This window comes from Maniola hyperantus, chromosome 1, assembly GCF_902806685.2.
Source record: "Maniola hyperantus chromosome 1, iAphHyp1.2, whole genome shotgun sequence".
In the NCBI taxonomy this organism is placed as follows: domain Eukaryota; kingdom Metazoa; phylum Arthropoda; class Insecta; order Lepidoptera; family Nymphalidae; genus Maniola; species Maniola hyperantus.
In genome coordinates this window covers 4,218,001-4,229,730 of record NC_048536.1, presented here as the reverse complement: position 1 = coordinate 4,229,730, position 11,730 = coordinate 4,218,001, and the positions used below count along the sequence as shown (strand labels likewise).

Below are 11,730 nucleotides of genomic sequence, written 5' to 3'. Positions count from 1 at the left end.
AAATCATGTCCGCCATCTTGGATTTCAGAATAAATGTCATCATCAAATTCAGCACCCTCGAAAACCCTAAAAACGACACCCATGTCAATTTTTTGTAAAAAAAATCATGTCCGCCATCTTGTATTTATAAATAAATAACATCCCGGAAAAGTGCACAATCAGTTAGTACTTGATACACGCGCAATAATATGTATTTATGTAGGTGTGACACAAGGTGCCAACAAGTTCAAATTAATTCCCGTTGTGTAACAGTGTTACTCAACGGGAATGTTTTGAAATTTTAGGCACCTTGTGTCACAGTGTTACACACGGGGGTGTGACTCAACGGGAATAACCCCTCATAAGAAAGCTCAAGGGCTTAGCGGGCCATGAAGAGAGCTATGCTTGGAGTTTCTTTACGTGATCAAATCAGAAATGCGGAGATCCACACGAGAACCAATGTACCCTACATAGCGCAGCGAGTTGCAAAGCTGAAGTAACAATAGACAGGCCACATAGTTCCAAAAACCGAGAGGTTTGGGTCCCAAGATGCAGGAATGGCGACCTCGCACCGGAAAGCACAGCATTGGAAGGACCCCCAGATGAACAGACGACATTAAACGAGTCGGAGAGAGTCGCTGGATTCAGACAGTGCAAGAGCATGGAAGTCCCAACAAGAGATCTGTGTCCAGCAGTGGACGACTATCGGTCGATGATGATGATGATGATAGAATGTGTGTTAAATGATCTTTCTTCATTCCATGAAACCCAGATAGGGTTTCATAAAATGAAATTGCCATATAACCCGATATAATCACAAACGCAAAACATAAAACAAAACTTTAAGCACCGTTTTTTGGAAACCGCTTTTACTGACTTATAAGCTATCTCGATTACCATTGCAGTATTACTATAAGCTCCTTAACTATACTCTATCCACAGAAAGAAGTTAGAATAGCGCGGTTCTCTGTTACGTAATCCCATACAAGTGATAGAGGCAAAAATCTCAGTAGGCTTTAACCATTTTGAGTCATCAACCAATCACAAACATGTTTTCGGAAACATTCGAAATTCAATTCGAAAATATTTTCAAAAAACATTCGACATTCAATTAGAAAACATAGTTTCGTTTGTGATTGGTTGGTATCTCAAAATGGTTAACGAGATTTTTGCCTCTATCATTTTATGGGACTAGATGATGCCCGCGACTACATCCGCGTGGATATAGATTTTTTATAAATCCTGTGGAAACTCTTTGATTTTCCGGGATCAAAAGTAGCCTATCCCTGGGATGCAAGCTATCTCTGTACCAAACTTCGCCATAATCGGTTGAACGGTTGAACGGATGGGCCGTGAAAGGCTAGCAGACAAACAGACAGACACACTTTCGCATTTATAATATTAGTATGGATTACGTGAGAGCGCTAAAGTAACTTCTGTCCGCGGATAGGGTATAGTAGAAAATTAGCGGCCCTGTAGTCTGAATGTCTAAAATATAATATTGTATTGTACTTAATTATTGTATCAAAACAATTATTGTTGTACCTGGCGTGTGTTTGTTACCATTTGTATTCGTTTTGGAGATCTTTGTGGAGTGTTAAGAATAAATGGATTTTTATAAAAATGTCGTCGAGTTTTATTATAGTCGAGCGACGCCGGGGCAGGCTAGCTATTCTCGAATATAATGTTATAAATGAAATCCCTTGCAAAATTATTAAATTCACATTATATTACTTAATAATAATAATTAAATTAAATACATACCTACAACTTAAAAATAAATATCACTAAATTGTTCTAAGTGTTTGCTAGGCGGTTAGGTTAGTTTTTCTTCTTCTTTTGGTCGTGTAGTAGACCCATCTCCTCTTGATACTTTCGTATTAACTGCTCCTGAACATCGGGCAGGCAGGGCGAGTAGCGACTGTATTCCATACTGAATTCCCCTTTGCCTTGCGTCATTGATCTGAAAATTAAACAACCATGATGAAACACGCTAACCAACAAGTGCGAGTTAGACTCGCGCACTGAGGATTCCGTACAGTCGTATTTTATCGACATTTTGCACGATTAATCAAAAACTATTATGCCTAAAAATAAATAAAAATCTGTTTTAGAATGTACAAGTAAAGCCCTTTCATATGATACCCCACTGGTATAGTAATCTTACTTTGAAAGTTGAAAATAGCAATATTTGTTCATGACCAAATTTAATTTTTTTGTGTGATGTAACCACAAATTCACGTTTTTCAGATTTTTCCCCGAATGTCTGCTATAAGACCTACCTACCAAATTTCATGATTCTAGCTCAACGGGAAGTACCCTGTAGGCTTCTTGACAGACAGACAGACAGACACCAAAGTGATCCTATAAGGGTTCCGTTTTTCCTTTTGAGGTACGGAACCCTAAAAATATGAGTGATATTGGTACAGATTCTGAGCACACCAAATTTTAGAGTATTCGCATCCTCTTCTTACTAATGTAATATGAAAAGGACAGACACAGTTTGACAGTTTGAAATTTAATTTAGGGCTATCAAACATCGTGACTTTAGCTGCCAGTCACGAGCCTACTGTTTAAATTTGTAGCGTGCACTAAAATTTAGCCTTGTAATATTCATATTGTCCTTTTTTAAAATCGATTAAAATGATTTAGATAACAGTAGTTTCTCCGAAATAGTTACGCAAAACATGATTTTTATACTATGCTAAGATCACATATAGAAAATCACCTCAATTCCCCAGCATATCCAAACATATTGTTCAAAGGTACTTCAGCATACAATGTGGTCCATCCTTCCAAACCTTCAGTGCCTGTGACGATGCCCCCTCGTTTGTTTAGCTGTCCCAATACTGTGCCGTGGAATTCCTCAGGGATTGTCACTTCTACAAACATTATGGGTTCTAAGATCTGCCATGCGCCATCTTCGAATACTAAAAGGCAGAAAAATTAATTTTTTTTTGAATGTTCAGATAATATTATCTCGAATTGTCATTTCCAAAAAGTCTGTAAATACATTACCTTCTTTAACTGCCCCTTACGCAGCAAGGAAGAAGCTCAATTCACTGTATTCCACGATATGATGCGCACCATCTTGCAACCAGAATTTTACGCCAGAAATCTCTCGACAGGTATTCTTTCTTAACGCCAGGCACGAATCGCTTTGGAATGCACCTATTGTTTCATCGTTTCCAAAAAATATGTAAATACATTACCTTCTTTAACTGCCCCTTTCGCAGCAAGGAAGAAGGCCAATTCACTGGAATCTGTAGCCGGAATTTAACGCCAGATATCTTATGTCCCGACAGGTATCCTTTCTGGCAAGTGTCGATGAATCCTTTCTCAACGCCAGGCACGAATTGCTTTGGAATGTACCTATTGTTTCGTTTCCAAAAAATATGTAGATACATTACCTTCTTTAACTGCTCCTTTCGCAGCAAGGAAGAAGGCCAATTCACTGGAATCTACGATATGATGCGCGCCATCTTGTAGCCGGAATTTAACGCCGGATATCTTATGTCCTGACAGGTATCCTTTCTGGCAAGTGTCGATGAATCCTTTTTCAACGCCTGGCACGAATTGCTTTGGAATGTTCGTACCTATTGTTTCATCTACGAATTCTAGCACTGAAAAGGGGACATAGATAGTTGTTACCACGGAGAATCCACTTTAGAGAATCAAGTTTGGTAGTTTGTCAAAAAAGTTGATGTCAAGCAAATATTGGATTGGTGTAACAAACCAACATAATATTCCGATATTTATGACAGCAAAATCGTTTTAATATAGTAACTATTTATTTTATTTAAGCCAACTTTGCCTACCTTCACCTTAATTAAACTTGCTCAAAAATTTACATTTGAGGTTCAGAACCTATGCTCGTATTACAAATGCGAAAGTATGTTTGTCTGTCTGTCTGTTAACTTTGTAGAGTCAATCGTCTTAGCCGATTTCGTTGAAATTTGGTACAGATAGCTTGCACCCCCGAGGGGGACATAGGCTACCTTTTCATCTCAGAAAATCAAAGGGATTTTTTAACTTAAATCCGAGTAGGAGTTGCGGGGATCATCTAGGAATAAAAAATAAAGTAAGAAAAGCTAACCTGTATTTTGGTGTGGCGGTAAAGGCTCCATGATTCCAGAAACTCGCGCGTATTGCCCCGCACCTCCAGACTGCTTCTTGTGAAGGTAGTCGAAAGGACACGGTGACATCATAGTTTCTCTGTTTGAAATAAACATCTGTTTTAGATAAATCAATAATTTCGATCGATATCTTTTTATCACCCAGAATGACGTTTTAATCATCCCTCTCTGCATCTTATTGCTCACTAGCTTATGCTCGCGACTTCATCCTTGTGGACTACACGAATTTCAAACCCCTATATTTCACCCCCTTCGAGGTTGAATTTTCAGAAATCCTTTCTTAGCGGATGCCTACGTCATAATAGCTATCTGCATGCCAAATTTCAGCCTGATCCATTTAGTAGTATCAGCTGTGAGTTGATAGATCAGTCAGTCAGTCAGTCAGTCAGTTGCCTTTTCCTTTTATATATTTAAGATTGCTAAGGGTCGTGACAAACGTGGGGTCTGACAAAAGCTCACAATCAGAAAATAAAGGTATGCCAACAAGGGATAGAGAGAAGCATGCTGCACATCAAACTGAAAGACAAGTGGAGACTGACCAAATTAGAAAGATCACAGGTGTGACAGATGTCTCAAAAAGAATCAAGAAACTTAAATGGCGTTGGGTAGGCCATGTGATCAGATCTCCAAGGGATAGATGGACCAAAGAGGTCACTTACTGGTACCCCAGAGATGGGAAGAGAGCGAGAGGACGGCCACAGAGGAGATGGGAGGACGACCTGCCAAAGGGTTGGCGCGGACTGGCGTTAGATAGGAAAAAATGGAGAAGTCTAGAGGAGGCCTATGTCCAAAGAGGACAACCTGATCTGTAAATTGCTGGTGTTACCAATTTTTAGAATAAATTATACAGGATAGGATAATTAAATAATAGGAAATAAGAAATTAGTAATACGGTTAGTTAGTAATATAAGATGTATAATTATTGTATCAGAGAATAAAGGCTATTTTATTTTATTTATTTATTTAAGGGTTGTGACCTCTTCCCATTAATCATATAATGGTAGGAGTTTTTTGGGGATAATAATGCAGTTAGCTCCTAGATCTTCCAGACTCAACTAACCGTACAGGATTATTTTATTAGTGAGTTATATAATGACCAGGACCGGCGGATTGTTGTTTCTGTAAGCCACGGAGGAAACGAATAGGTCATCTATCCAATTACCGACCTGAATCAACGTCGCCTTATCAGCGCAACCAACTGATATGCACAATACCTCTTTTCATCAGGAAAAGCGTAGTGATTTAACACAATCACCGGATGCAACTGTCTTCATAATATTCTCAATGGTGAATAAAGTCTGACTATCACACTTGGCCATCAGTGTGGTGAATTATGATCTCAACCCCTCATTTTGAGCGGAAACTAGTACTAAGTAGTGGGTCAACAATGGTTTGATGATTTTTAGTCTGACTTAGGCTGAGATCTATAGAGCGCACTTTGACTTTGCTCAGACTTAAGATTGAGTTAAAACGAGACAGATTTATGTTAGAGATATAGCTCTGTCTCGTTTTAACTCTGTCTTAAGTCTAAGCAAAGTCAGAGTGCGCTCTATACATCTCACCCTTATAGATTGAACCTACAACTCGAATGTATAAATCAAAATCAAAATGTTTTTTCCGTTCAATTAAACTTTTGAAAGTAGGTGGACGGACGACATCAGACGAGTCGCAGAGAGCCGCTCGATTCAGGCGGCGCAAGACCGTGGCGTGTGGAAGTCCCTACAAGAGACATATGTCCAGCAGTGGACGTCTATCGGTTGATTATGATGATGACGATAAAGTACTTTTAAACCGTCAAATGCATCTACAATACCTGAACGCAACTTTAGGTTTGCCCAACTCGACGGGGCAGTTGTATTCTCTCTCCATCCTCTGCGCGTAGATTTCTAGATGCAGTTCCCCCATACCGGACACAACTGTCTCTTTGTTGTCACCGTCGTAACGGAAGTGGAATGTCGGGTCTTCTTTTGTGAATCTGTTACAATTTCCAAAAAAAATAATTAACCAATTTTGGGAGTGAAGCTGCATTAACATATTATGCGCAAAGGCTAGTTTAAGATATACAGGGTGTAACCAGAACGCTGGCAAAAACGAAGACAGGTGATAGTAGGTTAGGTGGTTATGTTCAGTGATATGATACAACAAAAAAAAAACGCTGAAAAAAATCTATATTTTGTAAAATTTCACGATATATTGCAAATAAAACATCTGACTGACGCGACGGTAGAGGTCAACGGACGTTGCGTAAGTAGGCCACTCGGAGTCAATGCCGCGTCGCAGGCGGGACGTTGACCCGAGTTTTGCACGCTATACTTTGCGGGTTTGAAAAATATTAAATCACTAAACTACAAAATGAGGTGGATGGTTATTGGTATTGGATTGTGTTTAGGTAGTGTAACAATAACGCTAACTTTTTGCTAGCGTTCTGGTTACACCCTAATTATGGGTAATTATGCTGAACACAATCTTCAAACTAAATTAAAATATGTCTAAATGATACTACTCTCCCTTTCATAATGCTCCCTGCGGAAAAGGATAACACTAGATTTACACCTGTCAACTTAGTTTAGAAATTGTTTACAACAGAATTAGCCATATTAACCGTATTTGTAAAGTGACCTTAAAATTACAAAGATTACAAAGAAACATTTTGTGACACTGATTTATAAAATTACGCACCTTGCAACAGCTTTCGAAAAATTATCCCTATCCTTATTATTCTTTGGCTTAATAGACATGGAAACCACTGGATCTGGTATATGGATGGACTCCATTGACAGGTGTAGTTTGACATCATTCACAAACGTGTCCCCCGACGCGCAGTCTACGCCGAACAACGCGAATATATCGCCCGCTAGTACCTCGTTAACTTCTTCCATGTTGTTTGAATGCATCCGTACTAGACGGGAGATTTTGACCTGAGAAAAATTGGATTTTTATTGAAACTATTGCTTATTACCTGACTATGTCAACGCCAAAAGGAAGGGTTATGATTTTAGCAGTCTATATACGTATCTATGTATATTTGTATCTATGTGGGTTCCACCATAGCGCCCAAACTACTGAGCCGATTTTGATGAGTGAGCTGTCAATAGATTTGTTATTATGGTCCGGGTGGCGTAGGCTACAATGTATACGAACAAAATCAGCATGACAGATGTTACATCTAAAAAAGTCGGGTCTCTGAATTTTTTTTTGTTATCGTATCAAGTGAGATATCAAATGAAAGAGGAGGAAATTCTGAGTTCATAAATATAAATATAGTAGAATATTAAGAGAGCGACAGAAAAACATATTCAATGTTGCATATAACAAATATTCAACTAGCGCTGTCTATTTTCAGTTCTCGGGTACTTAGTAGTCTGGAAATTACTGTAAAACAAAATTCATACCTTCCTTTGAGTTCTGGCATTGAATATATTCTCTCCTCTTTTCAACATGCCCTGGTAACATCTCAAATATGTAAGCTGTCCAAACTTACTCAGCTCTAACTTAAATGCCAACCCCACAAATGGCTTCGAATCGTCTCTAGAAGGATCTAGAACTATCGTTTCACCTTCCGAACCTTTCCTTTCACCCAAAATGGCTGTGTTTTCTACTTGGCCCGGATGTGGCAAGTAATCTAATACAGCGTCCAATAAAGGTTGTACACCCTTGTTTTTTAGCGCAGTCCCCAATAGGATCGGTGTAAATGTACGTTTCAAAGTAGTTCGGCGTATTGCTTGTTTTATTTCTTCTACTGTGGGAGTTTTTTCTTCAAGAAATAACTCTCCTGAAAATGTTTTTTGTTTTGAGGTTTGTACAAAATAAGCTTGTATCCTTTCAGAGATTTAGGGGATTGGTAAGCTGACATAGAAAATGTCGAAAATTTAAAAATGCGCAATTTTTAATTCATCATCATCATCATGATCAACCCATTGCTGGCTCACTATTGAACACGGGTTTTCTCTCAGAATGCCATAGTCCACCATGCTAACTAAGTGCGAATTGGCAGACTTCACACACCTTTGAGAACATTATGAAGAAATCTTAGGCATGCAGGTTCCCCCACGATGTTCTCCAGTACAAATAAATTTACCTAAAGACTCGTCAACATTAGAGAGCTGCTCAATAAGCTCATGCCGTCTCTCCTTGACTTCAACTCTCTTGTTCTGAGGAACCTCATCCAACCGCACTACCTCGCCATAGTCGCCGTCGAAGTACACAGCTCTCTCCTCCACAAGGTCCAATATCCCTTGGCACTCTTTCTCTAAGCCTATGGGAAGGTGGAGGAATGCAGCGTTGTGTTTCATTTTGGATCGCATTTGTTTTAATACCCTGAAATATTATACATAAAACGTGTACTTAACCAACATACCCAATGTGATTTCCTATTGCCCCCTATTTAATGACCTTGGGATCGATTCACATTCGCGTGCATTCGCAATTTATTCTCGGTAAAAATTTGTCCTTATTTTGAAATTTTTGAATTTTGCGTCGATTTGCTGCCAAGGGAATCTTAAAATATGAATTTTGAAAAATTCTTTCTTAGTGAATACTAAAAAAGTTTTTTTACCAAGAAAATTTTAATATAAAAATAACTTTTATAGTATAAAGAGAAACACAGTAGTCCGACGCCTTTGATCTTTAAATGACGACCATGACGACTCTTCAACATAGGGCTCCAACTGCGTATAGTCCGCGACAGGTTAAGATGGCAATCGGGGTATTTGGCGGGGGTTGCCCCACACACCCGCACGTCACCCGCGCTCGCCCGCACCGGATCTCAACCTGTCGCGTACTATATGTAGCCCAATTCGGGCGCTCTTTCTTCCCACTTGCCGCACAATTGCACTGACAGCTTCGTCGAATCTCTGTATGTAATACCATATCCTTACTGTGCTTCTAGAGTCTAGACCCACTGGTTTAAACTCTGAATTGTCTATCAGTCAGTGTACGAATTCATTGAGTTGTCGTCGATCACGTAGAGAAACTCAAGGCAATATAGTTCTCTTCAAATACAGTAGATTATAAACTTTTAAACATTTTTGGACAAGGGATTTTGAATAGTCAAATTAATATTGAAATTCCACTGATTGTAAACTATAATTTACTGTTAGCAACTTCCTGCCGATTCCACAAAACTACCCTCAGTCGTATATAAAAACAAAGCGTTTGGGCGATTACAGGTGCTTGTAGCGAACAGATGTATAATTGAATCTGTGTTAGTCTTTATAAAGGTTATGTAAGCCATTTTTAAGTGTTCCCCTAAGTGTTGATTTTGTTAACTGAAATTATTAATTTGGTTGAGTAAAACACGTGAGTTCTTTTTGTACTCATTTCAAGTCCATTTGTATGTAATTAAACTGATTTCTTTTTCAAACTTGTTTTTTTAAGCAAATTCTGCTTTTGGTAGCCAATAATACTATACAACTTACCTATCAGGATTAGCCCCCAATCTATCCAGCTTGTTAATGAATCCTAAACAAGGCACATTATACCTCTTCATCTGCCTATTAACAGTTAATGTTTGACTCTGAACTCCACCAACTGCACATAACACTAAAACTGCTCCATCCAAAACCCTTAAAGCTCTCTCTACCTAGAAAAAAAAGATTAAATGGCACCTATAGTCATTTATACCTAGCACTAGCGTTTACGCTTCTTAGGTTATAATCGTCATATATTATAATTTAAGATATTTGTAGAGTTCCTTATACCTTGGTAAATAGATATTTTAAAATAATTATTAATTATCTGTTTGTTAAAAAGTTCTTCGAAAAAAACTTGTTAAAGTAATAATGACCGTTTTTAATACCTAGAAATAGAAATATTTTTTATTCAAGTATACATACTTTTACAAGTACTGTTGATCTTTTCTTAAACCTTCTTGTGAATCTTTTTTTAGCAATTAACAGGTCTACAGAACCCTACAAAGTTGTGACACGCACTTGACCACTTTTTTTCATATTAAGGGGTTTTTAATTACATTTATTTATTTACCTCTACAGTGAAGTCTACATGTCCAGGTGTGTCAATAATGTTGATATTATGGTCTTTCCATACAGTATAAGTGGCTGCAGACTGTATTGTGATGCCTCTCTGCCTCTCCAGTTCCATGGAGTCCATTACTGCACCTACATTGTCTTTGCCTTTTACCTGTTGAAAATTTTTATATTAATTTTTTACCTTGAAAAAATAAACATTGCTTTACATTTATACAGTTATACAGTGTGGCCCTAAAATGAGCCATAAAATGTTGATTTTTAAAGAAAAAAATGACTTTTTTGAAGAGCCAACAATTTTTATTTCTAATAATTGGAATCTACAAAACAAGCTGTTTTTTCCAAATTATTGGATTGGTTGGGGTGGTTTTTTTAGAATAAGCGGCAGTGTACTTGAAAGTACAACACCTATGCATAGGCACGCTCCTCTTGCATGCATGCTTATTCTAGTCGAAGTGTGCACAACAGCACTCGTCTGCCACAGTCTCTGTCCACTGCTCTTTTTAAGTGACAGCATTTGTATCATCATATTACCACCCTACTAACCTCATGCATTTGCTCTATTCTGCCTGTGTAAAACAATATTCTTTCTGTGAGTGTAGTTTTTCCGGAGTCTATATGAGCTGATATACCAATGTTCCTGATTTTTTCCAATGCCTTGTGTTCCGCATATTTGACATGTGATGCATAATTCTGAAAATCAAATAAAAGATTTGTTCTTTTAACAAATTGATATCTAACCTATTTCTTTGTATTTCTAGTATAAAAATATGAATTTACTAATTAATAATAAAGTTATCCTTATTGGATATTATTGTCCTTGTTTAATAATGACTTAAAAGGGGTTACGGAAGTCGGATCCGTGGAGTAAAAATAAGAAGCCGGTGAAATATTAATTAGAATAATAACCAGACACATAACCTACTCATAATATATTACTTACCAAGCTATATATCTACTCGATTTTTTTACGGCCTCTGTACTTAACTCTCTTACTGTTACCGAATACACCAATATTTATAATTTCATAATTGAATTACGTAAAATATTCATAAAGATTAATTGAAATCATGAATGAGCGAATACTACCTTGTTTACTTCAATTTGGAAACTGCTTGATTTCTTGAGTATGTTTGATACACTTCGTATTCGAACTATATTTAGAATCGTCATTTTGAGTGAATTTTGTTATTCTATCACACAAAATACATAAAAACCTTAATTATTGAATTTTTAGGTTAGGTTGGGGCTGGCTGTCAATTTCGTATGATTGACATTGACACTTGATCAATGTCACATCGAGATATCTATCATATTTATGGTTAGCAAGATTATCGTCATTCGTCATAGCTCACAGAGTGTAGGTACCTTGGATGAATATGGAGTGTAGGTACCTATTGCTATTTTTTTTTTTTTTTTTTAAATACAATAAAACTTAAAGCTAGCCTTATCTAATTACTATATAAATCATGACCGCGTGGAATGGTGCCAAGAATACTGGCTGCATTTCCGCGCTGGACAGCCAGGCTGATCCGCTGCGCAAAAAATGAGCCAGCCCTTCTGTCACCAGTTGAGGCTATTAATCGCGGTGAAATGTATTGTTAGATATATTATTTGCTATACTTACCTAT

The 11,730-nt window shown here is 37.6% G+C and overlaps 1 protein-coding gene across 1 annotated transcript; it reads right to left on the bottom strand.

Moving 5' to 3' along the window:
- Positions 1 to 1,686: 1,686 nt before the first annotated feature.
- On the bottom strand, positions 1,687 to 11,360 carry mEFG1 (mitochondrial translation elongation factor G 1). Its single transcript, XM_034984277.2, has 12 exons — positions 11,189 to 11,360; positions 10,646 to 10,792; positions 10,098 to 10,253; positions 9,533 to 9,696; positions 8,194 to 8,432; positions 7,508 to 7,887; positions 6,795 to 7,033; positions 5,929 to 6,090; positions 4,076 to 4,194; positions 3,390 to 3,602; positions 2,708 to 2,909; positions 1,687 to 1,942 (listed from the first exon to the last, which is right to left on the bottom strand). The coding sequence occupies exons 1-12, from the start codon at positions 11,270 to 11,272 to the stop codon at positions 1,801 to 1,803; spliced, it is 2,247 nt and encodes a 748-aa protein (XP_034840168.1). The 5' UTR covers positions 11,273 to 11,360; the 3' UTR covers positions 1,687 to 1,800.
- Between the last annotated feature and the right edge of the window lie 370 nt (positions 11,361 to 11,730).